The sequence below is a fragment of the Myotis nattereri genome (assembly GCF_964212035.1).
Source record: "Myotis nattereri genome assembly, chromosome: 4".
Classification (NCBI taxonomy): domain Eukaryota; kingdom Metazoa; phylum Chordata; class Mammalia; order Chiroptera; family Vespertilionidae; genus Myotis; species Myotis nattereri.
Window position 1 is genome coordinate 88,049,180 of NC_138079.1, and position 27,954 is coordinate 88,077,133.

The 27,954-nt window shown below is 42.4% G+C and overlaps 2 protein-coding genes across 3 annotated transcripts in view; one reads left to right on the plus strand and one right to left on the minus strand.

The window, feature by feature from the left end:
- Positions 1-27,954, plus strand: part of SEPTIN14 (septin 14) — a gene marked incomplete at both ends in the record, with an annotated part of 334,062 nt that overhangs the window by 239,664 nt on the left and 66,444 nt on the right.
- NIPSNAP2 (nipsnap homolog 2) lies at positions 9-27,948 on the minus strand. Of its 2 annotated transcripts, XM_081089837.1 has the most exons (10): positions 27,769-27,948; positions 18,589-18,728; positions 18,461-18,506; positions 14,490-14,584; positions 14,095-14,165; positions 12,146-12,286; positions 10,915-10,946; positions 4,600-4,694; positions 2,177-2,260; positions 9-1,159 (listed from the first exon to the last, which is right to left on the minus strand). In XM_081089837.1, exons 1-10 carry the CDS (start codon positions 27,858-27,860, stop codon positions 1,095-1,097), a joined length of 861 nt encoding a protein of 286 aa, XP_080945963.1. In that variant the 5' UTR covers positions 27,861-27,948; the 3' UTR covers positions 9-1,094. The 2 variants fall into 2 exon arrangements, with proteins under 2 accessions (XP_080945963.1, XP_080945964.1); XM_081089838.1 differs by lacking the exons at positions 14,095-14,165; positions 18,461-18,506 and having other exon boundaries at positions 10-1,159; positions 27,769-27,930.

Sequence of the window (27,954 nt, forward strand, 5' to 3'; positions counted from 1 at the left end):
GCATGTCATATGTGAAAAGTCAGAGAATTTTATTGACTTTTATATGTTATTGGAAAAAATCATTCACATGTAAAAGTTTGAAATTTGATATGAGATTTATTCACACTTTATTTTACACATAAATTACTTAATTTGGGGATCAGACAATTTTTCATTTCAAGAGGACTTTTACATGATTACATTCACAAAACTGGCACACTATAATAAAAAACGAAATCAAACAGAGCTAGACAAGTATGCAGCTTTATGCCAACTGAAATCTCAGCACACACCACTCCTCATGCATGATTGTGGAAGTATCTGCTGTGACCTTACTAGAATATGAATGGACAATGTCTGAGGTCATGAATGATTGTTTATAAAATAAAACCTTTCTCAAGTGCTTCTCATTTTGTTATAGAAAAATATTACAAATAAAAATTAGTACTATTCAAGGTGTCCATTTCAAAATCACATGATATACAGGTTCAAGCCATTTCCCCTCTCATATAGAGACATCACCTCATGCTGTGCAAGGACTGAATCAGCCTCAATGTACCCTGGCAGCGTGACCAGCTTAGTGATGACGTTCACTATGCCGACTGATTGAAAATGGGAGTGAACGACAACAGTCAGATTGGGTTTACTCATGATTTGTTCCTAGTCTGAGACTCAAAAAAACTGCCAGAGAAACATGACAAAATTTGTATTTCTTCCTGATACAAGAAATTTGTCTAAAAATCTGTAACTATAAGACAGATTTGCTTTTTAAAAGAAATGATTAATATTTTTTTCATGGTTAGATTCTTATTTAGAGAGGATTCAAATTTTTAATTTGGGCCCTCTTTTCCCGGAGGGTGGGAAGGATGGTTCAGTATTACCAGGTTTATTCAACAAACACAGGGGTGTTTCAAAGAGGACTACAGAGCACTGTTACAATCAAACTGTAAGTTTCCTTTTCTTAGACTTACATAAATTTTAAAGAAAAGGGATCTCTCATAAGCTATATACAGCAGTTTACACTTCAGTGTTTTTCACTTGATATACAGTTAAAATTAATTTATGACAAATACTTGTCACATGAATTTATGTAGGCACATCTAAACTCTGCAGCTCTACTGGAGGGGAGAGGTCTTCTGTGGGATCATGATTCTGGATTCCATTTCCTGAATAAGTGGAACTGAACACAGGGTCAAGGTTACTGTCTTGTTCTTTTCTGAACAGATAATGGTCAATATACATCAACAAACAGGTTTCTGAGAATGTTCAGGGTTGTGCTGCTTGAAATCACAGAATAAAATATTGGAAAATACAAGATAATGACAGATCAGCTAGCATCCTATAAAATGTTATTAAAATTATAACAGATTCTGTCTAGAGATGTGTGTAATTTGTAGGAACTTAGGAAAATAGTGTTTTCTCAAAAGGTTCTTTGAACTAAAATAAATTTATATAAAAGCAAATAATGTTGCACCTAACTGTATTCCTACACTGTACTTATAAAACTCACTGCAGAGTAGAACACACCTCTGAAAATTGATGAAAGTGTAAGAATAAGCAGCAAAAGACACAATTATATGACTTATTTTCTAGAACAAATTACTCCTTGATTTTCTTGGCAGTACATGGGCATAAATGTACTTACATGCAACATGGCTGGTAGTTATTACCTATATTGGTAGGCCGGGTTGTATTTAGCCCTATTTTTCTTATAAAGATCAAGCAGCGATGCTTTCATAGTACATATGTATGTGGTTATACGTGCATCATAGGTATACATGTAAATACAAACACACACACGAAAGTCTAAATGTCAAGTTAAATTTCAAAATTACTTTTTAATTGCTGTATTAAATTGTAATGATTTTGTGAATGCACAATTTTGTTGAGAAAGGAAAAGCTTAGAAAATTTTTAAAATAAATTTTCAGAGAATGTAGAAATGTGCAAAAAAAACTAATGATGTAAAATTTACAACATACAAGGGTCTGAAAACTGTACCAGACAACTACATACGTTAAAGAATGAATATTCTTCTTTATTGAAAAAAAGTGATGTAACTATTAAAGAAAAATTTGACTCCCTTGCCACCCAACCTTATAATTCACCATCTAGAACAATATACTATTTTAAAAAAGTACATATTAGCTTCGAGGTGAATGATAATAAAACAATAATGTGAGAAGAATAAAATAGTACCTGTATAATACACCAATTCTTCCCAGCCATGTTTATGCCATGCTGCGTTCCGTATATCTTCCCTTGTCTGAAGGTCCTTGTAAGCTGCAATAACCACACAGAAAAAACAAGACGTAAACCAAACAGAATGCCCTACATTCCACTAAGTATTGACCCAGCTGTTCATCCAGTTTTCACGGAGACTACTTTGGGAATTTAGTACCAACTTTAGGCAAAGTGAGGGTGAGTTTCAAAGACAGGTGACTGAGAATTCATCTCTGCATATCTCAATACTCTTCTGCATAAACTAGGAAGCGGGCAGTGAGTATTTGGGACACTGACTGGGGATCAAGGAGGAGAAGGGCACTGCCTCAGAAGACACAGGTGTAGAGTCTGGCCTCTCTTGGACACGGAAATCCACGTTGTTCCTGGCCTCTGTCTGCGTGAGGCGGATCCTGGTGGACGTCTCACCCTGCTGTTGCTCCCTGAAGCCTCGCATCCTCCCCATGGGACAGAGTTAAAGGCACTGTCCTGTGTCCGCCACAGCCTGTCAGAGCTTTGCCACTCACACTGTAGTGCCTGCCTGTGTCTAACTCCTGACTCCTTCACCTGGGCGTTCCCATTCAGACGTGCTGTGGGCATGGAAGTGAATGGTGTGTGCACATGGAGTGACCTCCGTTTGGGAGTCAAAGCACATGGTGACCCTGACCTATCAAGTACATCCCTGTGCGGCTCATGTATGGAGTATGTCTAGGACAGCCGTGGGCAAACTACGGCCCACGGGCCGGATCCGGCCCATTTGAAATGAATAAAACTAAAAAAAAAGAAAAAGACCGTACCCTTTTATGTAATGATGTTTACTTTGAATTTATATTAGTTCACACAAACACTCCATCCATGCTTTTGTTCCGGCCCTCCGGTCCAGTTTAAGAACCCATTGTGGCCCTCGAGTCAAAAAGTTTGCCCACCCCTGGGATAGGAGGATGTGCAGGAGCCACTCCCGGAGGCCTCTCCAAGCTCAGAGGACGAAAGTGAAGAAGCCTGACTTTTCAGTTTATGTCCTCTGGACAGACCATACACTATTTAAAACATAAAAACGACTCCACCCCTACCTCAAATCAATGAAGGTTAGATTTATATAATCTTAAAAGGCAGGAACACAACACATTTCTTCAAGTTCTGTCTCGAAACCTACTACATTTGAAAACGCTTACACTGATGAGGTCAAATCTCCGCTAGCGAAAAGCCCTGGGACACGGCTGTCCCCGAGGTTCCGTGGAGATGCGGGTTATCTGTGGCATCTGTCACTGGGTGCAGGGTTTTCGGTCTCCTAACTGCCCGGGACGCCCCGCGTGTACAGCTGAGATGAGCACCTGGTCGAAGCCGTGATTGGTTGGGGGAGGGTGGGGGTCTCCTCTCCAGACCCTGGTTTGCAGGGTGCTCCAGGAACACAATGTAAAAACTACTTTTCTACCTCAGCTTAACCACCAGTCTTAGGCCCCTGGTACATATTCTACCATTCAGCCAGTCTGCACTTGTAGCTTTCTGAGCCCTTTTTCTAATTTCTCATGTCTCCATCACTGTTCTAGTCTTTCCTTCCCACGGTTACCTGCCAATCCCATCTAGATCCTAAGTTTAGCTACTATGCCATCTTTTATCAATTTTCGCCCTGTGTTATGCTCACCCACTCACTGCCTCGGGGCATGTCATCCATGTTTGCTTTACCCCTCATTAACTAGGTCGCCGTACCTCTGTCACCCAGACAAGCCAACACAGCAGGCAGACGGGGTGTGGCACCTGGTGGGACCAAACAGGTCAAACTCACCCTTAGTTCATTGATATGGTCTGGAAATAAGCTGGGCTTTTCATTTCTTTAAACTTTAATAACCATTTACAAATGTGCCCAGAATGTTCCTGTTCCAGCAGGGAGACAGACACAGATAGCCACAGCTGTGACCACTGGGGCTCAGGAGAGTGACATGCACTTTGGGGGAGGGGGCACACTGAGTCAGGCTTGAAAGATACCGAAGAAGGAAGAGGCCAGTGAGAACAAGACCCCGGCGGGCAGTGAGTTCACGTGCAGGGAGCTGTCTCTGAGGCAGCAATGGAGAGGGTGCAGGGTCCAGAAAGGATGGTAGGGACCATGCCGTGAAGCACTCAGTAGCTTTACCATCTTGCTTCTGCCATGGTTGCTGACTTCACCTCTCTGATTCCTTTCACCATTATCCCCGCCTGGATGATCCGTTTACCAGAAGTCTATGGACACTTTTGCTGCTGACCTCTCATTCCAGACAGCCCAGAACTTAGCTTCCATTGTGACATTTGCATTTGCTACAGTTTCAGATGACTGACTTGAGATACCCTTTACTGCCTAGTACATTTTATTTAGTAATAAACTGTGAAGTCCCAGTAAAACAAAAATGAAGGAATAAAACAATAAATACCCCAAAGATGATGCACCATGTATAACTGTCCAATCTGAGAGAAGAATCCTCCAACAGCTTCATCACCGTCCTGTCTGAAGCGAATCGCACGAGCCCTGCAAGGAAAAAAAAACAAGGTTCAGACATTGAATTAGGGTGGTCACAAGAATCAGTAAATTTCCTCCATACTCGGAACAAGTTTTTCAGAATAAGAATAATTTTTTAAAAAAATTATCAGATGCAATCGAAAGTTATTTTAATATATGTAACATGTAAACGTACCTTTTTATAGCTATACCAGCCATTTTTGTGGGTAAACATTTATGACTATTAAAATAAAAACATGAGGGTATGTGGTTGCACTGCTGATTCTTTTTTTTTTTTAAACATATTTTATTTATTTTTTACAGAGAGGAAAGGAGAGGGATAGAGAGTTAGAAACATCGATGAGAGAGAAACATCGATCAGCTGCCTCCTGCACACACTCTTCTGGGGATGTGCCCGCAACCAAGGTACATGCCCTTGACCGGAATCGAACCTGGGACCCTTCAGTCCACAGGCCAACGCTCTATCCACTGAGCCAAACTGATTAGGGCATGCTGATTCTTCACATAAAGTCAAGAAAGGTGGCAGAGGATAGGACCAGTGAACTTAAGAATGGCTTCTTGTAAAACTCGCTGAAAGTGAGGGAAACCTGGGTATGAAGACACCCGAGATGCCACAGGGAGAACGGGTTGAGATGAAGCAAGCACACCTTCACAGCAGCGGAGACAGTGACTCGGAGAATCACGGGAGCTCTCTGAACTATAAAGGCGATTTGCAACCTTTCGGGAAGCACACAGGACCATGAGGGTGGGACTTCTTGGCCACACAGCGTCAGGATCAAAACTGAAGCTTCTGCTGGGTATTTCTTCTTACCAGAGCAAACCATTAGGAAAATGAGTATCAAATGGCATTCACTGTATATTATGTGTGGAGGGAAAGTATGGAATACGTTGTCTCTATTCGTATAACATGAAATTGTGATTAAATTGGTTGACAATTGGCATCTGTCTTTGACTTTCCTTAAGACTTCCTATTGCAAAAGGTATCAGCTCTTCAAACACCTTCTTTCGTATCTGCTCCAGGTACTTTATTTTTATATTTAGTGATGCATTTGAAATCCTAAAAATATTTTGAAATGTATATATTTTTCCAAAAGCAGTTTTCTAGAATCAAAGCTGAAAAAATTTATATCAACACTACCTGGGATTTTCATCGTGGTCCCAGAGTTGGCAGGACTTGGGAAGATGGGTTTATTCTAATTCACTGTGAAGAGCTGGAGGCATATGAGCAAGCATGCCAATCTAATACGTATAGTGAGACATAACCCTCTAGGGATGATTTTCAGTTGAATTGATTCGTGAATTCCCTTCCTGGAGGCAAACTTCATAGCAACTGAATTAGAACATCACCAAAGGGTCAGGGGGTAGGGGTTAGAGTAAGGGCAACCTGTGGTGGGAGGGAGGAAGCCAGGCTCAAGATCAGGTCGAAATCCTCGGCTCTCATCCACGTGCCCCATGCTTTCAGTTTCTTTTCTGGTGAAGGAGGGATCTCTTGCTATTGCCCCCATGGGTTACCCCCAAATGATATTAAATTCTTTAACTTTTGCATTTAGAATTAATTGATCAATGTCTTCACAAAAATTACAAGTCTGATTGGTAAATTATTGAGATTAAGCAAATCACATTAACGTGCATTCTAACTCAGAAGGAAGAAATGCTCCTTCATTGCCAGTGATAAACATTCAGGATTATTCATTTCATTCTGAATTTTTCCAGCTCAGTTACAGTGGGCAAAGAAGACATACTTGCCTTAGCCTGGTCAAAATCAGAAGCATGTAGTGAAGAGGAGATCACCATCTTAAAATAGTTACCTATGTGCCAAAATATAAATTGAACGCTGAACTGGTTTTATAAGTAGTTTTCAAAATAACTGAAGAATAATCTCAGTTCTTCCTCATGGATTCCATGGTGGGCAAGTTTTAATTAGTAACAGACAAAAAAACAAAAACAAAAACAAAAGCCAACAACCCCAGAACAATCCGACTCTATGGACAACTAAATTATTACATATACAAGCTCCTCTCCCCCCTCAAAAAAACCCTTAATAAAATGGTGCCTGTAATAGTATATGAGGGAAAGTGAGTTGCCACCCCAAAATACTTTTGAGACATTACTTTAAACTGGTTATTTTTAGGAAATGAGAGACTTCCCCTAACTGCCTAAGAGAATTTAGATAGAGGACATGCTACAGGAAGGGAGCTATTAGCAAAGATAACTACTGTGTAAGATGGACCAGGTGCCATAGACAGGGAGCAAGGCCTGTTTGGTCAAAGCCTTCTCTGTGTCTCACTGCTAAAGATGGCCCAGCAAACATTTTTTTTTTTAGCAAATGTTTGCTTTTTCATCTCCATGTGAATTGCCTTGCTGCCTTTGAAGTCCCAAACCACAACACTCTCTTCTCCTTGGCTCAAGATGGCATAGAGCCTCAACTGCCAGGTATGTCCTAGGGTCTCATATTCTTATGGAACATACATAATAAATTTGGTCATTTTCTCCTATCAATCTGTCTTATGTTAATTTGATTATTAGTCCAGCCAGGATTTAAAAGGGTGGGAGGAAAATGTTTTTTTCCTCCCCCATATGTATAATCAAATATATATTTCTTAGTTTTCAAAATAAAGGAATTTCTAACTTTGCATTCTTTAACCTTTGATGACCTTAAAAGAAAAGACTCATTAGAAATAAAGATCATAGAACCATTTTTTGGAGCTAGAACAGTTCTTAAAAATTATCTAGTCCAATGCAAGAAATTTTGTAACAGAAGAGCATATATGTTGAAAAGAAATAAAAGTCACAGGTTCTCCTTTAAGGATAAAGATGAACCAAGGGTCAATAGCTGACCAATGGCCAATAATCTACTCTTGCATACCTCTTAATTATTGAGGCTTTATATTATTATACTAGAGGCCCAGTGCACAAATTCATGCACTGGTGGGGTCCCTCGGCCTGGCCTGCAACCTCTTGCAATCCAGGACCCTTCGGGGGATGTCAGACTGCTGGTTTTGGCCCGGTCCCCGCAGGCCAGGCCAAGGAACCCCATTGGTGCACGAATCCATGCACCGGCCTCTAATATGCATATAAGATCTTTGGTTAATCTCTTCCTGCCCTCCCTCCTGCATCCTTCCCTCTGAGATTCATCAGTCTGTTCCATGTTTCCATGCCTGTGCGTTGAGTGTCTGCCCCCTGGTGGTCAGTGCGTGTCATAGCTACTGGTCAAACGGTTGCTTAGGCCAGGGGTCCTCAAACTTTTTAAACAGGGGGCCAGTTCACTGTCCCTCAGACCGTTGGAGGGCCGGACTGTAGTTTAAAAAAAAACTATGAACAAATTCCTATGCACACTGCCCTTATCTTATTTTGAAGTAAAAAAACAAAACGGGAACAAATACAATATTTGTATTTGCATATGGCCCAAGGGCCGTAGTTTGAGGACCCCTGGCTTAGGCTTTTATAAATATAGATATTTGGCTTGTCTCTTCTCTTATTACAATAGTCAGGATTTCCAAATACAACATACAATTACTAGAGGCCTGATGCGCAAAATTCGTGCAAGGGCCTCGGCCCTCGCAGCCCCAGCTTTGTCTGGAAGGTTGTTTGGCTGTCTGGTCTAATTAGCATATTATGCTTTTATTATACAACTAGAGGCCCGATGCACGAAATTCGTGCAAGAGTAGGCCTTCCTTCCCCCAGGGGCCGGCACCGGCTTCCCTCTGACACTTGGGACCCGGACTTCGCTCCAGCAGCTGGCAGGCACCTGGGCTTTGCTCCGGCTGCCAGCAGGCACTCAGGACCCAGGTTTCCCACTGGCTGCCAGCAGGCACCCGGGATCCAAGCTTCCCTCCAGTCCCAGCTTCGTCCAGAATGAGATCCAGTCAAATTAGCATATTACCCTTTTATTACTATAGATCATAATGGTGAAAGTTGGTAGTATTTTGTTTTAATGGTAATGAGCATGCTTCTTGTGTTTCACCATTAAGTTTAAAGTAGCTGTTAAAATGGAGAGATAGTTTTATCATTTAAATCAGGGCCAGTAAACTACAGACCTTGAGCTAAATCCCACCCTATGCAGCTTGTTTTTATGGCCCAGGAACTAGGAATGGAGTTCACATTTTTAAGTGCTTGAAAAAAAACACACAAATAAAAACATTTATTTCATGACACATGAAAGTAGGAAATTCAAATTTCAGCATCCATCAATAAAGTTTGTTGGAACACAGTCACATTATTCACTTACACACTGCCCGAGGTTGCTTTCGCATTAGACAGCAGAGCTAAGGAGCAGTGACCAACATAGCAAGGTCCACAAAGCCTATCGTATTTATTATCTGGTCCTTTACAGACAAGTTTGTGCCAAACCCTGATTTATTTATTTATTTTATTTTTTTAAAATATATTTTATTGATTTTTTACAGAGAGGAAGGGAGGGAGAGATAGAGAGAGTTAGAAAGATCGATGAGAGAGAAACATCGATCAGCTGCCTCCTGCACATCCCCCACTAGGGATGTGCCCGCAACCCGGGTACATGCCCTTGACCGGAATCGAACCTGGGACCTTTCAGTCCGCAGGCCAACGCTCTATCCACTGAGCCAAACCGGTTTCGGCCAAACCCTGATTTAAATAAAATGTTCTTTATTCCTAATTTTAGTGCTTTTTTAAAATTAGGAATTAGCATCTCTAATAAAATGTGTCAAATTTTATCAAGTGACTTCTGAATATGAATTAAGATGATTTAAAATTTTTCAATTATGAAATACTAGAGGACCGGTGCATGAAATTTGTGCACTGGAGGAGGGTCGGGGGGTATCTCTCAGCCCGGCCTGCGCCCTATCACAGTCCGGGAGCCCTCGGGGAATGTCTGACTGATGGCTTAGCGCTGACGCAGAGGCAGGAGAGGCTCCTGCCACCGCCACTGCGCTTGCCAGCTGTGAGCCTGGCTTCTGGCTAAGTGGTGCTTCCCCTATGGGAGTGCACTAACCACCAGGGGGCAGCTCCTGCGTTGAGTGTCTGCCCCATGGTGGTCAGTGTGTGTCATTTGTCGTTTGGTCAATTTGCATATTAGGGTTTTATTAGATAGGATTTCAACCATTCTAGTCACCTAGATTTTTAAAACATGAACACTACGTTTTATTGTATTTGCTTCAGCTCTTTTTGCATTGTAGCTCTCTTTTAATCCTCCTCATCGCCAACCCCGTCTTCCTCCCCCATCAGTCACTACTCTTTGGAAGTAGTTCTCGCTCTTGAATATGAGTCTTGTTGTCTATGGTTTTATATTTCTACTTTATATGTATGTATCTATGAACAATAGTTATATCTTTTTATATAGCTCTTGTTAAATATCTTGTTTATATAACTTTTTTGTTAAATCTTTTTAAAATTTACATAAAAGACATCATGTTGTACATATTTTTAACTCTCTCCTCAATGTGGTGTTTCCAAGATGGCTCTGCTAACAGGTACAGATCAGGTTTACTTTAACCACTGTATAGAATCCCACTGCATGAATATACTGTAATCTTTCCACTAAGGCACAGAGCTTGTCTACAATATGGCAACTGCAACAGACTTTCTTTTCTTATGTGACCACTAGTCTTTTGCCATCCATTCAACACTTACCACTCAGGATGTGCCACACGTTGCAAGCAGCTGTAGAACTGGAAACTGAAGGCGCTGCTGGGGTGTGATAAATGCTCTAACAACGGCATGGAAGCAGGTGTTGCGGGTGCAGAGGCCAGAGCAGGTTTTGGGCACCTAATTCCAGCCTCATTGTATGTGTTACATTAATCAGTTTCCTCACTTTGAGTCAGCCTTGGATTTGTGTATAAATTCTCTTTAGTGAGGTATGTCATTGGTAGCTTTATCAAGGTATATTTTACATACCATAAAATTCACATAAGTGTACAATCCATGTTTTTAAAATAAATTTACAGGCTTGTGCAGCCATCAATACAATCCAATTGCGCAAAAAGATCCCTTGTGTGCCCCTCTCCAATCAAGACTGGCCATGTGTTGATAATTATTGAAGCTAAGTAATGGATATGGAAAGAGGGGAATCCATGGATTATTCTCCCTAGTTTTGTATATGTTTGAAAAATTTCATAATAAAAATGTCAAACAACACAATAGTCTAGTATCAAATCACAGCATTATCCCCAGAATTTATCCCTAGACTTAACATGATGGCCTAATATAATCTATTACTAAGACTTACAAACTCACCATTTGGTAATATACTCACCAGTAATTGCCCCATTCAATCATAGTTCCTGGCTGAAAAGAGATTTGAATTTTGGTTTATTAGTCCTCTAATGAAGAAATGTAGAATAAAAGTGTAATATAACAAATGAGAAAACTAACTTAAAAATTAATTTTTAATCATGTGAGATGTAACAAATTAAAAAATGCAACAAAATAGCCCTGACCGGTTTGGCTCAGCGGATAGAGCGCCGGCCTGCGGACTCAAGGGTCCCAGGTTCGATTCCGGTCAAGGGCATGTACCTTGGTTGCGGGCACATCCCCAGTGGGGAGTGTGCAGGAGGCAGCTGATCGATGTTTCTCTCTCATCGATGTTTTTAACTCTCTATCCCTCTCCCTTCCTCTCTGTAAAAAATCAATAATAAAAAAAAAAAGCAACAAAATATTATTATTCACTGTGTTCATACTTATCCTCTAGTGGAAATAAAACAGTCTATGGCTTCATATAAGAAGACAACATACTGGGTGGGGCAAAAGTACGTTTACAGTTGTTTGTATGGGAAATAATACAGTAATTAACACATAACAACACAAGAATAAACTGTTTCACCTACAACTATAAACCTACCATAAGTCATTCAGTTATGGTTGTTATCAAAACCATGCCTAGGCCCATCCTCCAGATGTACTTAATTATTAAACTGTTGGTAGGTATTCATTCAGACTTTATTTTGAAAGCTTTAAAAAAATTCTATTTAAGTAAACTTAATAAGGATATCACGTTGAATTTCCAGTATAATGGTGAGTGTTGAACAATGGTGCTATCTGGGTTTTCTTGCTAGTAGTCATTTAGTGGACGAACATCTAGAAAGTCTTACAAAATATTATTTATTCCCTTTTAATCTTATAATCTTTAATCTAATAAATTAATGAATCAATTTATTCAATAGTCACACATTTATTAGTTGCTTTAGCTCAATTATATTAGATGCTAAATAATGTACCTAGTGCTGCATTTTAGGTCTTTCCTCTTAAAAATAGAAATGCTATATAATGTCAAATAATAAATATTATGTATAAGATTAGAAAAGACAAAAGAGCTTAGCAGAAGAGAAGGAATGAGAAACTACGAAGATTAAAAAAAAAAGAGGACTAGATAGGGGTGACAACGAGCCAAAATATAATGCCAAACAAATCACAGAATGTACACTCAATGTTTTTATCAGCATTAAGGGTACTCATGAGGCACAGTTAGCTCATATTTCAGTACTTACTCGAAGCTGGTAAGACCTGAGTTCATATATATTAGGTCCTGGCCGTGGAACAGGCTCATTCCAGAAACTGAATTCTAATAGCAGCTGATTCTTCCTGGAAAGAAGCATGTTGCTTCTTGCCTTCCGGAAATGCAAAAATTCCTTTGAGTGAAAAAATGTGCTCATGAAATCATCTAGTATTTATACATAAGCCCGCGTTAGTAACAGTTGCATTCCTCCTATAATAGAATACTATTACAAATAGGGTCCCAATGTCCTGAGACAGTCCCAGTTTACATCTTTTTTTATTTTTATTTTTTGGTTAATACTCACCCGAGGATATTTTTCCATTGATCTTTTGGAGAGAACGGAGGAGAGAGGGAAAGACAGAGAGAAGCATCATGTGAGAGAAACACATCCATTGGTTGCATCTCCTGCACGCCCCTGACCAGGGCCCAGGCCAGAGAGGAGTCCGCAACCGAGGTACATGCCCTTGGCTGGAATCAAACCCAGGACCCTTTGGTCCGCAGGCCAACGCTCTATCCACTGAGCTAAACTGGCTAGGGCCCAGTTTACATCTTATCAAATCAGCCCAACGACTATTACCATTCCCTTTCACTCTCAAGTGTCCAGATTTAGATGACAAGCTACATGGCCACCCTAATTATTTAAATGACAATATAAACAAATGCAATTTCCCACTTTTTAGGTTCTCCTAACAGGGGGTGACAGTGTAATAACAACAGTTACATGAAGACTACAAACCATCAAAGAATTGGGAGTATCTGAGATCTTGCTTCCGGGCAAGTTTGGCTCAGATAAACTCATAAAAATTCAAACAAAACAAAACAAAACAAAATCAAAGAATCCAAAAGCCATTTATATTTGTACTGGGAAGCTATACAAAAGGTTGTCTTTCCTGCCCAGCTGGTGTGGTTTAGTGGTTGAGCACTGTCCCATACACCAAGAGGTTGCTGGTTTGATTCCTAGTAAGGGCACATGCCCGATTTCAGGCTCAATCCTCAGGAGGGGGTGTGCAGGAGGCAGCCAATTGATGTTTCTAACTCTCCCTCTCCCTTCCTCTCACTCTAAAATCAATAAAAAAATTTTTTTTTCAAATGGGTTTCTTTCCTAATAATGTCTGTCTGTTAAAATTCTCTCCACTAACATGCACCTGTTAGGGAGGGAGAGGATAGCAAAGTCAGCCCAAGGTAAAGAATATGTGGCTAGATGTTCCTGAAGCAGGTGTTCGTTAACCAAAGGCTGATTGTGTCTAGAGTGTTGACTTACCGGTTTCAAAGTACCAGCTTTTCAGTTTCTAAGTACAACTGACTTTTAGAATGAGAACTGCTATTTTAGCCCTGGCTGGTGTGGCTCAGCTGCTAGGAACGTCATTCTATATACTTTTAAAAGGTCCCAGGTTTGATTCCTGGTCAGGACACATATCTAGGTTGTGGAATTAATCCCCGGCCCTGGTTGGGGCATATATGGGAGGAAACCTATCAATGTTTGTCTGTCTGTCTGTCTGTCTCTCTCTCTCTCTCTAAAAATCAATGAAAAATGTCCTCAGGTTTGGCCAGTGTTGCTCAGTGGTAGAACGTCGACCTATGAATCAAAAGGTCACAGTTTGATTCCCAGTCAGGGCACATGTCCAGATTGTGGGCTCAATCCCCAGTGTGGGGCGTGCAGGAGGCAGCTGATCAATGATTCTCTCTCATCACTGATAATTCTATCTCTCCCTCCCTTTTCCTTCCTCTCTGAAATTAATAAAAATATATTTTTAAAAAATGTCCTCAGGTGAGAATTTAAAAAAACAAACTGTATTTTAATAATATTATAACTGGTTACTTTATGTTTGCATACATCTTCAGAGAGTCCAAATAATAAAATTTTTACTACAAAAAACATTTAATTCTGTACTAACATCACAATATCATTAGTGTAAAAATGTAAACATTTTTCAAAATTACCTGATTTTCTCGGAGTTTATTCATGACCTCCGTGAGGGCGGGATAGCCTCCTTCATACCTCCAGAGGTGGACTGGAATATATTTTAAAAGATAACATCCATTTAGAGTTTCATGATACTCTTACCTTGAAAATATTCCAGATGTGTATAATATTAACACAGTACAAAAGTACAATGTGCCATATGTTGCCTATGAGTTACAATATAAAGTTATAATAACAGATTCAAATATTAAAACAATAAAAAAGTTTTTGCAATGAATTACTGGAGAAATGACTTTAACCATAAAACCAGACTGAGACTTGGAAAGCTTTGATTATAAAAACAAGCATGAAATTAAATATTATACAACGGCTGAAGGAACAAGTGTTTATGCCAAAGACGTCTGCTTCCTACCAGCTTGATCCTGCTCGCCATACCACGTGTTCCAAGTCCCCACCAAAGTACAAGGGTAATGTTTATCTTCGTGAATCTTTGGCAACACCTCTTGACTTAAAGAGAAGAGATAGCAACACTAATTAAACAACCAACAAAATTATACCAGGTGGACAACACATGATCAGTAACAGGAAAAAGGTCACCTACTCCATGTTCTGATAATTGACCTCAGAATATATTTATGATAAAACAACATGCAAAATTAACCTTTTCGCTGAATTCTGTTCTACTCTGATACCCCACTTATCAGAAGCTTAGGTTTCTGATACCCCCAACTTGAGTATAGTGATAAAAATGATAAAGAGCTAAAGGTTCCAAGATTCTAGGAACTATGGGTGCCATTTGCCATTTCAGAAAGAAGTACTTAAGAATGGTGATGTTTATAAAAGCCAAGTTTTGCTGATTCAAAGATAGGAAGAATAAGGGAAATGGAAATAGTAGGAAAAGAACACGGGAAAAATAAGAAAGGGAAGAAAGTAATGTTTAAGTCAGAGGAGACAGCACAATCAGGCAGCGCTAACGGGGCAGAGAAAAGTCGGCCGTAAGTAAGGAGGAAGACAGAGCTAGAACACAACACAACTTCAATAGTTCCAAAGGACATTTCGTGACAGTAGAATCCAAATGAAAAATACAACAGAAAGCAATGATTAGGTTCTATTCAATGCAACCAACTGAGGGGATCTGAGCGTATCACGTAATCCCACACCGCACACACTACCCATTCCATTAGCATTGACTGCAGAGAGCAGAGGCAAAGCCACGCCAGGTCATGGCAACGTATTACCTGAACAGAGGTATCAGAGCTTGGTTCTATAGAAACCTTCCTATAGTGCAGATTCTAATTTACAGGGAAAGGCAAAGGAGACATAACTATGCCATGCCAAGAGAAAAGCTAAGCCTTTCTTTTTTTGAATAGAAAAATTATGATAAAAAGTATAATAGAGGTTCAACAATGGATACAAAAAGACATCAAGGATCAGAATTGGAACCAGTTCAAATTATTTGCCGACACTGAGTGATAGTAAACTAATAGTCACCACTAGAGCTGGGGCACCAGGATAGGGTGTATACCAGTGATGGCGAACCTATGACATGCGTGTCAGAGGTGACACGTGAACTCATTTTTTTTTACTTTTCTTTGTTAAATGGCATTTAAATATATAAAATAAATATCAAAAATATAAGTCTTTGTTTTACTATGGTTGCAAATATCAAAAAATTTCTATATGTGACACGGCACCAGAGTTAAGTTAGGGTTTTTCAAAATGCTGACACGCCGAGCTCAAAAGGTTCGCCATCACTGGTGTATACTAACAGTCAACAGAGAAAAGGTTAGAATGGTCTATGTCTAACTAAACACCCATAAAAGTAAATGCCACCCTTCTAAAAATACACATGGTGTGGTCACTGTACTGACTCATATAGACTTATGTTCAGAACCAAGAGATTAATGGGAATCAGGGCTGGGATTGTTAGGGAAATGAAAGGGGCTTCCTTTTGGTCGTATGGCATGAGCAGGAAGTAAATAACCCTGAACTGGAGCCAGTGTAGGAGGAAGCCTGTACAAATGACCCAGGTGGGTCCAGGAAGGGGACTGCCAGTGGGGCGTAGGTTTTCACCAATACAAAGTCATCCATGGATTTGCAGGCAACCCTCTTTGTGGGAAGCCCCCAACCTGTTTTTGGAAGCCCTGGCCTTACCTGGAGGTTGTAAGGTAGTTAATACCTATGCCGGGAGCCGGTCCATGCTTGCTATTTCAAGGGACCTGGCATATATGGCATACTGTTCTTAATATGTTTGCTCACCTTCTTGGCACTATGTGTTTTAACCAAGGTCTCTGAGAAAGGTTGTTTCCCCAGGTAGGGATTTTCCCCTGAAGTTAGGGAGGGAATAAAACCTCTTAACTAAGTGCCAGGTGGGTAATTAATCACTTTAACTACAAACAATCATGCTTAAGCTACATAATCTTTACTCCCTGGAATGGAGATAAGAAACGCCCTAACCTTTGAAATAGAGATTGATAGGATTGAATCAACTGGTATAAATACAGATGTAAGAAGACAGAACGGAGAGAGACAGAAATTGGCACAGAACCTACACAGAACGTTCTCTAGAGACAGAAGAACTTCGCTGGAGAGAACATGGCAAAAGATCCTGGACTGAACCTGACTACAGAAATTGGCAAGAGAACCTGACTAGAACCTGGTGACTGAACCTGGCTGGAGAACCTGGACAGAACCTGGCTGGAGAACCTAGCGAGGGAACATGGCTACAGAACCTGGCTGGAGAACCTGGAGAACCTGGCTGGAGAACCTAGCAAGACAACATGGACACAGAACCTGGCTGGAGATCCTAACCAGAACTTCACTGGAGATCCTGACCAGAACTTGGCTAGAGATCCCAGCTAGGCTGCTGATCAACTGAACGCTGTCTCCGTGTCATTCCTTCTTCGCCGACTCCGTCCACACCTTTGGGGACCCCTGGACCCGCTGGGGTTGGACCCCGGCATACCTACACCCAGAACTGGATAGGCTGGAAAGAACCTCATTGTTGGGGCCCCAACAAACCAGGCAAGAGTTAAGTCTCTAAGTACTGCAAACAAGGAGCTGCTGAAGCTTCAGAGAAAGGAGAAAAAGAACAAGAGGAAGGAGAAAACAGAACTCAAGCAGATCAAGTTGACAAAGTTTTGCACACTGGATTACAGGTTGAGGTGGAAGTACAGATACAGCTACAAGTCCAGGAAGGAGTCAGAAAGGAGGTAGTTGGAAATGGGGCTCAACAGGCTGGGAAAGAGAGATGGAGAAGGAAAAAGCAGAGAACTCAAATACATGTCAAATGGAGAACACACAGCCTTTAGTAACTAACTAATCACAAACAACTAAGGAAAGGGTTAAATAAAACCATGGTGATTGACACACACAGCGATGTTGAAAGCGCAAGGTGATTCTATCTGTTGAGTTTGAAGGAAGAGCAAGACATCCAAATGGAATTATAAACAGACAGAAATCTGAGACAGGAGATGAATAAAAACAGGACAGGGAAGGTAACTCAAGGAAACATCAGCACAGAGAAATAATTTCATTTTACGAGAAAAGATTTAGAAAATAAGTGTCTGCCTTTTTGAAGGGCATTTTTTAACAAAGAAAATTGTGCTGCAGTAAGAAATTCTTTACTAATGTTATTTCACAAACCACATCCAAAAATAAAACAATAGGTTTTTGCTTCTGAAAATTTTGCTGATTCTGGTGACAGAATCATTCTTTCCTTATGAAAGTAGCAGATTTTAAAAGTAAAAAAAAAAAAAAAAGCTTTTAAATTATATTTGCTCATTAAAATACTATTTCAATTAATTTAATTAAGAACTGATACACTTACTTTTCTCTTTAGTCTAAAAGTTTACAAGTTCTGTAAGTACATATGGGTCACAAATCATGAGAACCTGCTGAAGGGACTTGCATCCTGGTGAATGCAAGATGTGGGAAGAAATGGCAGCTACGTGCAAACGGGACAGTTTTACTGAGAAGTAAAATGGGAAACAATGGAAGTCGCAGGGACACAAGTTCTAACTCCTAACACTCAGAGCTGCCCAGAGACGGAATGTATGAATGTATCTAGGCACAGGCAGGCAGGAAGGTGTGCGGAAAGGACTCAAGCACTGGATGAGGTGATGGAATAGACAACCTTGTAAGGTTCCTTCCAACCCTGAGTCTAGTAACATCCTAAGGTTTGTAGCTTATGTGATGATTTACTGTCTGAGTGCTTACAAAATGCCCTTTGTAATCCCACACAGAGCTCAATTTAAGAAGCCTCTGAGCGTTCAGCTTTAAGAAAATGGAACAAAGATCTCACTCTGCTATCAAGTGCTGACTGAACTAACAAATATTAAAATCATTATTTTCCCCAAGTAAACGATAGTTTGGTATACACACCAAATTTTGTTGTATGCTTCTAGGCATTCCGGTTTAACATTGTGAACTGAAACAAAAGAAAATTCCACGATGAACTTATGAACAAAGGGAGAAAAGTCAACTGTGAAGATAGCAGACCTATCACTCACACTGTATTTTGTATAGACTGCTTGTTTCCCTTTTGGCTAGGAGATTAGAGTGAGCATCTTTTCTTGGATCAACCTTCCGGACAAATAAGGATTTTAACCAGCTGTCTTCTCGAGGTCTCTGACTGGAAGACGCCAACCCCCTATGGAATAATAAATACAAAAATTTGAGTTTCACCGGAGGTACCAAGATTTCAGTGTCTCTAGGTAGTGTCACATGACACACTGTTTCCATAAATTCACCGATCCATTCAGGAAGCATGCCTTGAGCACCTATTCTAAGCACTGCTCTAGAGCCTGGGATACCACAAAACGCCCGCTTTTCCATCATGTAGTTCTAAACAGCAGGAATAAAGTGTAAGGCAGTAACTTGTGGCTCTCCTCACAGAGTTCTCATGCTTATCTTTGCAATTTCCACTATGTTGTTTTCCCTCCTGTAAAGCAATTTTTTAAAAAAATGTTTTTTATTGCTTTCAGAGAGGGAGAAAGAGAAAAATATCAATGATGAGAGAGACTCATTGATTGGCTGCCTCCTGCACACCGCAAACTGGAGGTTGAGCCTGTAACCGGGGTATGTGCCGTGACTGGGAATCAATCTGGGACCTCCTGGTTCATAGGTTAATGTTCTACCACTGAGCCATGCCAGTCAGGCTATAAAGCAATTTTTTAAAAATATATACTTTTATTGATTTCAGAGAGGAAGGTAGAGGGGAGAGATAGAAACATCAATGATGAGAGAGAATAATTGATCGGCTCCCTCCTGCACACCCCACACTGGGGATTGAACCCGCAACCTGGGCCTAAGCCGGCAGGCGGACATCCCCCGAGGGGTCCCGGACTGCAAGAGGGCCCCTTTTGGCCCAGTCTGAGGGACACCCCGCCTCCCCAGTGCACGAATGTCATGCACCGGGCCCTCTAGTAACATTATATAATTTGCAGGTATACAAGACTATAATTTGACATTTGTGTACTCTATTGTTTGCTCATCACCCCAAAGTCTGGTTTCTTCATCCTCCCTCCCACCCACTGCCCCTCTGGTAACCACCGTTCATTTTGTTGTCTGTGTCTCCGAGTTTCTTTTTAAGTGCCTACTTCCATACTCTTCCAAGTGGAATTACAAATCATTGTAATGCCCCCAGAGGGCAGTGTGACATTATCTTATCAAAATTAAAACTGTGGCCCTGTCTAGTTTGACTCAGTGGATAGAACAGACTAGAGGGTCCTGGGTTCGATTGTGGTCAAGGGCACATGCCTGGGTTGTGAGCTTGATCCCCAGTGGGGGGCATGCAGGAGGCAGCTGATCAATGATTCTCTCTCATTGATGTTTCTAACTCTCTCTCCCTTTCCCTTCCACTCTGAAGTCAATAAAAAAACATATTTAAAAAAAAATTGAAACTATATAGGCCTTTTGGCCCAATAATAGCACTTGTAGTTATGTCCTACAGGCAGCTATAGTTAGGTAAGTAGATCAAGATGAATGCACAAAAACGTTCATTATTGCCCTTTTTCCAGTTTGCTCCTGATACCGGCAATTTGGATATTCATTAACAGGGACTGGTCAAATGAATTAGGGAATATCCCAAATCAGAACAGAATGAAATCATTAAAAAGAATGAGCCAGATCTACATGCACATATCTCTGAGAGAAATTATGTGGAAAAAGCAGGCACTGAACAGTATCATAAATACACAAAGTGAACTGCTAGTAAGTGACAATGCTAGAAAAAAACTGAGTTGCTGCTTTAATGAACAAACATTACAAGCAATTTTCTCCCCATAAGAGATTCTTTTAATTTAAAACGAATTCATAGGATATTATCACAAATAGCTAGAAACCAGATAAAAAGACCTTTGAATGACGTAAGCTTACAAATACAGAAACTAAAATATGTAAATATAAAATTATCAACATTTTCTATAATGATCAAGAAATATAAAAATACTTTTTCAAATCCTTCAAAGATTAAAAAGCTGCAAGCTGATAGTAAACAAGCAAAATAAGTTAACACCAATTATGCAATTTTTCTTACAAGTGCAAAGGAGAACAATATGTAATCTTAAATGACATTTGTGAAAAGATATTTACAATTCTTCTATCTTGCTTTTACCATATGTAAAATTCCAGAGAATTAAGAAAGTGTTAAAACAAACTTTTAAAATAAAAAGATAAATTATATATAACAACAATTAGCCCTTTAGCAAAACCTAAAACATATGGTGTTTGTTTCTGTTTTCAATTCACTGGTTGATTATATAAATAAACTCATTCTGAAGAAGGCAATTCACCAAATGAGTCATGCTTAAATTTATTTCAATAAAAATAAAAATGTTTTGTCAATTTGTTTAGCCTCTTAAACACACCACATTTTGGAGTGTTTGCATAATATCAGGAAGCAAAATGGCAAGTATATAAAATTAGTGAGTTACAAAGTAGAACGTTTTAAGGTTTGTTAATGGGACTTTGTATAATTCTTGCTTTTTATTTTAGATTTTAAGTTCACTAAACAGAAATTGTTTATTTTTTTGTCTTGTAAATAAATTGTAAGAACCTATGAATAACAATTATGAACAATTAAGAAAGGAGTTCAATGAAAGTTTCTAAAAGTATCAGCATTAGGAAATTTCCCAAAGTAATTTTTTCCCTCCTCTTTAGAACCTATGGGTATTATAAGTTAACTAGAGGCCCGGTGCACAAAAATTTATGCACTCAGGGGGAGGGGTTCCTCAGCCCGGCCTGTGCCTTCTCGCAGTCTGGGACACCTTGGGGGATGACCACCTGCTGGCTTAGGCCTGCTCCCCGGGGGATTGGGCCTAAGATGGCAATCAGACATCCCTCTGGCAGCCCGGCAGCCCTTGGGGGGACATCCAGTGGGGAGCAGACCTAAGCTGCAGTCAGACATCCTTAGCACTGCTGAGGAGGCAGGAGAGGCTCCCACCACCACTGCTGTACTGGCAGCTATCAGCCTGGCTTGTGGCTGAGCAGAGCTTCCCCATGTGGGAGCGACTGACCACCACAGGGCAGCTCCTGCATTGAGCGTCTGCCCCCTGGTGGTCAGTGTGTGTCATAGTGACCAGTCATTCCCAGTCCTTCTGCTGTTAGGGTCAGTTTGCATATTACCCTTTTACTATATAGGATAGAGGCCTGGTGCACAGGTGGGGGCCGGCTGGTTTGCCTTGAAGGGTGTCCCGGATCAGGGTGGGGGTCCCGTTTGGATGCCTGGCCAGCCTGGGTGAGGGGCTGATGGCTGTTTGCAGCTGGTCACACCCCCTTCAGGGTGGGGGCCCCCACTGGGGTGCCTGGCCAGTCTGGGTGAGGGGTTGAGGGCCGTTTTCAGGCTGGCCAGGACTGAAGCTCCCAGCCTCTCCTTTTTTCCTTTTCTTTTCTTTTTTTTATTCTGGGATTTATTTACCTTCTATAAATTGAAACTCTGTTGCCGTCACTGGCCTCCCAGCTCTGAGGCCTCAGCTGGCTGAAAGCAGGTATCTAGGGTTTGTTTAGCTTCTATAATTGAAACATTGTTGCTTTTGGAGCTCAGAGCTGGGCCGCGGCAGGCGGGGAACCTTGGCTTCCTCCATCACTGGAGCAAACAAGCCTCATGTTCGCTTCAGCTGCGTGGCTGCTGGCCGCCATCTTGGTTGGCAGTTAATTTGCATATTGCCCTGATAAGCCAATGGGAAGCGTAGCAGAGGTACGGTTAATTACCCTTTTTGTCTTTTATTAGATAGGACAAGTATATACTGGCTGCTAGGCACTGGATGAGGTAGTTTGTCAACTCATTTAGTCCTCAGAACAATCTAGCAAGGTAGCTATTATCGAATTTAAAAGATTGGCTCACACAGGTTAAATGACCTGAGCTAAGAAGTGACAAAATAAAAGTATGAACCTAGATCTAGAAAGTTCAAAATATTTTTACTAGTAAGGGATACCTCCCAAACACAAATCTCCCCCACTGAGCATCTGCCCCAGATTTTAGTAATACCAAAGGTAGATACTTTATTTTGCTTTTTAATATACTTTTATTGATTTCAGAGAGGAAGGGAGAGGGAGAGATAGAAATATCAATGATGAGAGAGAATCACACTGACTGGGAATCGAACTGTGACCTCCTGGTTCATAGGCTGACACTCAACCAAAGAGCCACACTGGCGAGGACCAAAGGTATATACTTTAGAATGAGTAAAATGAGGTCAGAGATATGGAAATGTTTTGTAAAATAAAGGTAAGTCTAGAAAAAAGTCAATGTCACAGGACACACAAGAACCTGAGTGGCGTGTGCTTGTGAACTTTGGCAGCAACTAACTGCAAAACAGTCTGGCCCAGCATTATCTTCAACTGATTGTGAAACTCGGAAATCTTTCGAGTGTCAGGTGACCAAAGCTGCCTAATGGGCCCAGGTCACCTAGCTGTCCAAGCTGAATCATTGAAGGGGTGGAAGCAGCTGTGCCAACAGCTGTCAGGGTGATAAGATGCAGGTGGGGCTGAGGTTCTTCAATGACAGTGACAAACATTTCTATCAGTGGTCTTTACAAGATCACATACATATGCTGTACAGCACTTCACAGAGGGTGGGGTGGGGCAGCACATTTTACCTTACAGTCATAGCACCCTGAACGCACCTGATCTTGCAAGCTAAGCAAGGGCGGGCCTGGGTAGTGCTTGGAATGGGAGCACTAGACTTTAAATAGAGTAAGCATTATGTGCCAGGGCTCTGTGGATATAAAGGTGAACCAGATGCTTGGCCTGCTCAGTCTCATGGGAAAAAACGATCAGTAAACAGGCAGAGTGATCACGGATACTGCAGACTCACACATACACACTGTGGGAGCTCAAGGCCTGTGAGGAGCGAAAGGGACTTCAGTGGAGACATTCTGGCCCTGTCTTGGAGGACAAGAAAAACAGGTGGACAAGGCAGGCGATAATTCCAGTCAAAGGGAACAACATGTCCAGGGGCACAGAGTCATGAAACTGTATGGCATGTTTCTGGAATAGCAAAGAGTTAAGTAAGGCAGAATAGAATGGCGACTGAGATAACGGGAGGGCAAGGGGGGCAGGGTGGTTAGGCTCCTGGGCACCGTGCTTGCCCATCAGCTGGATTCTACCTGGTACACGGTGCAATGCTAGCAAGTTTAAAAAAAAATCCTAGCTGTAAAAAGCAGCCTGAGCAGTGACATGGCGGACGGACTACAGCAATAAGGCAGGGAGTGTGTTGCCGAGTTGAGCGAGGGGAGTGGCCATTCTGAAGGGAGAGTGAAGATGTGTTGGAGGTAGAAGGAAGGAGCAGGAGGGGATGGGCTTGGGGAAGGCCTTCTGGTTTCTGGAAGATGTTCCATTACTGGGGAGAGAGAACCCAGGAGAAGCAAGCAGTCTCTGCAGGAGGAAGCGGAGTTTAGTTCTGGGTCCATAAGCATCTCAGGCACCCGTGGGGCACGAGTGCATGTCCACTAAGTAGCTGGAACTCTGGGCCTGGCCCTGAGCAGAGCTAAGTAAGAAGTGCTGGCCGGTAAGCGTTCCGGGAAGACTTTTTCCTTCCCCTTGAAGCCGCTCCTGCAAGGTCAGCCACAGTACCCCTGTTGGCAAGTCCAGTTTTCTTCTTCACCTTAACCTTTTAGCAGCACCTGGCACAGGTGGCCACTCTTCCTCGAAATTACCCCTCTGGGCACTGTCACATAACAATGACCTCACTGGCTGCTCCCTTTGTCTCCCGTGCCCGCCTCTTCTTCCTCCATCCGGCCTGTAAATGTTGTCAAATCCCAGGCTGTTTCTCAGCCCTTTCTCTATCCATAATCTCTCAAAGTAATAGCATTCATTCGTATGACTTAAAAATTGTTATGAAAATTTTCAATCAAATACAAAGCAGTATACTGAAACCCGTGTCTCTATCAACATTTAGTATTCCTGTATGCCGACAACTCCCCAGTGTTTCCTGTAGCCCAGACATCTCCTTTAAGGAGTCAGATAGGTTAGAGTCATATAGGTTTAGGCCAGTGGTTCTCAACCTTCCTAATGCTGCGACCCTTTAATACAGTTCCTCATGTTGTGGTGACCCCCAACCATAAAATTATTTTCGTTGCTACTTCATAACTGTAATTTTGCTGTTATGAATCGTAATGTAAATATCTGATATGCTATATGTGTTTTCTGATGGTCGCGACCCACAGGTTGAGAACCGCTGGTTTAGGCCAACTGCTTGCCTACTTGGCCTTCCCATCTGAATTCCAGCCATCTTAAACTGCTCCCCACCCCACACCTGTTCCTCCCTTTCTGACTTACTAGCAAGATGGCGGGAACCTTGTGTGCCTTATTCACTGTTTACAATAATAGCACCCAGCATATGGTGGGCACTTACATACCAATGGAACAAATAACTCAGTAAATGGCACAAGCGTCCACTCAGTTGGCCGTTGCCCTTGATTCTGTACCCTTTCCATAGTCAGACTGATCTTTTAAAAACTGAGGATCAGATCATGACACACTAGAATTTATACCTTCAAATGTTTCCCACAGCTTCCAGAATAAAGCCCAAGCTCTCTAAGACGGTTTGCAAGGCCTGGAATGACCTGGCCCCTGCTCCTTGTCACTTGCCCTCTAGCCAGTCTTCCCTTCACTCCTGTGCTCCAGCCTCCTAGACTTTACTGGCGTTTCCCAGCATGCCTGACTCCTTCCCGCTCAAGACTTTCATGCACACTGACTCTTTAGATCTCAGCTTAACATCATCTTTTTAAAATACGTATACTCGCCTGGATAGAGCATCGGCCTGCGGACTGAAAGGTCCCGGGTTCGATTCCGGTCAAGGGCATGTACCTGGGTTGCGGGCACATCCCCAGTAGGAGATGTGCAGGAGGCAGCTGATCGATGTTTCTCTCTCATTGATGTTTCTAACTCTCTATCTCTCTCCCTTCCTCTCTGTAAAAAATCAATAAAATATATTTAAAAAAAAAATAAAAAAATAAAATAAAATACGTGTACTTTTATTGATTTCAGAGAGGAAGGGAGAGGGAGAGAGATAGAAACATTAATGATGAAACAAAATCATTCCTGCATGCCCCCCACTGGAGATGGAGCTGTGACCTCCTAGTTCATAGGTTGATGCTCAATCTCTGATCCACACTGGCCAGGCTTAACACCATCTTCTTGAAGAGGCCTTCCATGACCTCGTGTGGTCGGTTCCCCGGTTTTCTCTCACAGCAGATCTGTAAGTCTATGGCCTCCTGAGGTTGTGACCAAGGCTATTACGCTCAGTTCCCTAGGGCTTCAAAGACATCATATACATTCAGTATTTGATGGAATCAGATCATTAACTGGGACTGAGTCCTAAAGAACATGTACAGTTAAGGCAGAGGAGAGCCCAGGGAGTAGTCAAAGAGGACAGGGGACCTGAGAGAGCAATCAGAAAGCCAACAGGTTGGACAGAGATAAGGACTCCAGGCTCAAGAGCATGTGGCCCCAGCAGGAAGTCAGGGTACTGGGCAGACCCAGGACCAGTTCTCCAGTTTCCTGGCTTTGTGACCTTGGGCGCTGTGGGTAAACATGTTGAGTAAATATCTTCAGCCTCAGCTGAAAGAAAATATGAATTTCATGGGCTCGTATCACCTGTGTGAAAAAAGTAAGACACGAAGTAGATGCTCAATAACAGAACAAAAATAAAAGGAGGTTGCCCGGCTGGCGTGGTTCAGTGGTTGAGCTTCCACATATGAACCAGGAGGTCGTGGTACAGGTCTGGGTTGTGAGCCTGATCCCCAGTGGGGGGCATGCAGGAAGCAGCTGGTAGATGACTCTCATCATTGATGTTTCTATCCCTCTCCCTTCCTCTTGCTCTAAAAACATATTTTCAAGCCCTAACTGGTTTGGCTCAGTGGATAGAGCATCGGCCTGCAGACTGAAGGGTCCCAGGTTTGATTCCGGTCAAGGGCATGTACCTTGGTTGCAGGCACATCCCCAGTAGGGGGTGTGCAGGAGGCAGCTGATCGATGTTTCTCTCTTATTGATGTTTCTGACTCTCTATCCCTCTCCCTTCCTCTCTGTAAAAAATCAATAAAATATATTTCAAAAAAATAAATAAATAAAACATATTTTCAAAAAATATAAAAGGAGGCTGATTTGTTAACTTGGAAACATCAAATTTGGAAATACAAGTTGAGCATCAGTCCTAGGAAGGGTGCTGGGCCTGAAGCCAGACAAACTTGGGTTCAGGCTAGAAAATGCCTTTTCTAGGTGTGTCTCACACCCTTTGAGGTCCGATCTCATCTCTAAAATGCAGATCCTATTACTTACTTCTTAAGATTGCTACTGGGATTTAATGGAATAAATCACATAAAGCAAGAGTTTAACAAACAGGTAGTTTCTTCGCTTCTTCATTTGTAGGTGCCAACTGTATTTTCTAGAGGCTCCTTATTCAACTGTATCTTCTAGAGGCTCCTTATTTAATTAAAAGCCAACAAATGAAAACATGCCATTTAAATTATGCAATGCAAAGAAAACGAGAAAGTAAACCTACTTTAGTGTAAGTTAGTACAGGCTTTTTTTTTTTTTAATGTGAAAAAATGGGACATGAATTATGTCAAAGTGCTGGATTCAGAAAACCGAACTGAATCCAACGAGGTTAGACAAAAAGTTAAAACATGAACCCGACGCCTACCTAGTGCGGATCATGGTAAATACTTTTTGATGCACGACTTTAAATGCAAGTCACACCGTTCCCAGGACTGAGGCCTCCTCCTGCCCTGCCCTCCCCTCCCACGGGGGCGCAGCGCTCACGGCCGGAGCGGTAAGTGGTGTCTGCAGCTGCAGACATCGCGGCTCCGCGCGGGCGAGCCGCTCCCAGCGCGCCCGGCGGGCCCCGGCTGGCCGCCTGCAGGGCCTGCAGCCTCGGCCGCGCGCCCACCGTCCGGCCGCCGCTCCGGGTCGCGCCGGGTTAAGGTGCCGCTGGCCGGGCTCGCACAGCGGGCGTACGTGGCCTTGGCGCCGAGCGCCGTCCCCGCCGTGACCTTGAGCCCGAGGGGAAGGCGCTCGGACCCCAAAGAGGCGCCCGCCCACCCCGACCCCGCTGACCTCGGCCTCCGGCCCCGCCGCCCCGGCCGCACTGCCCCGCGGGAGCGTGGCCGGGCCGGGGTGGAGACCCGCGCCGGGGACCCCGCGCCCTCCGCCCCGCGGCGGCCCCTCCCCGAAAGGGCGGCGCTGCTCACCGGAGCCCGGGCAGGAGGCTGCAGGGGGCCGCCCGCTGTAGGAGGCCGCCGGCGGAGGCCGCTCCGCGGGCGTGCAGCACTCGCGCCGCCATGTTGCTCCGGCGCCGTGGCTCCCACCGCTCGGGCCGCCGCTGACGCCGCGGCCGCCTCCGCGACCCCTCCCTCGGCTAGGCCCGCGGCGGCTGG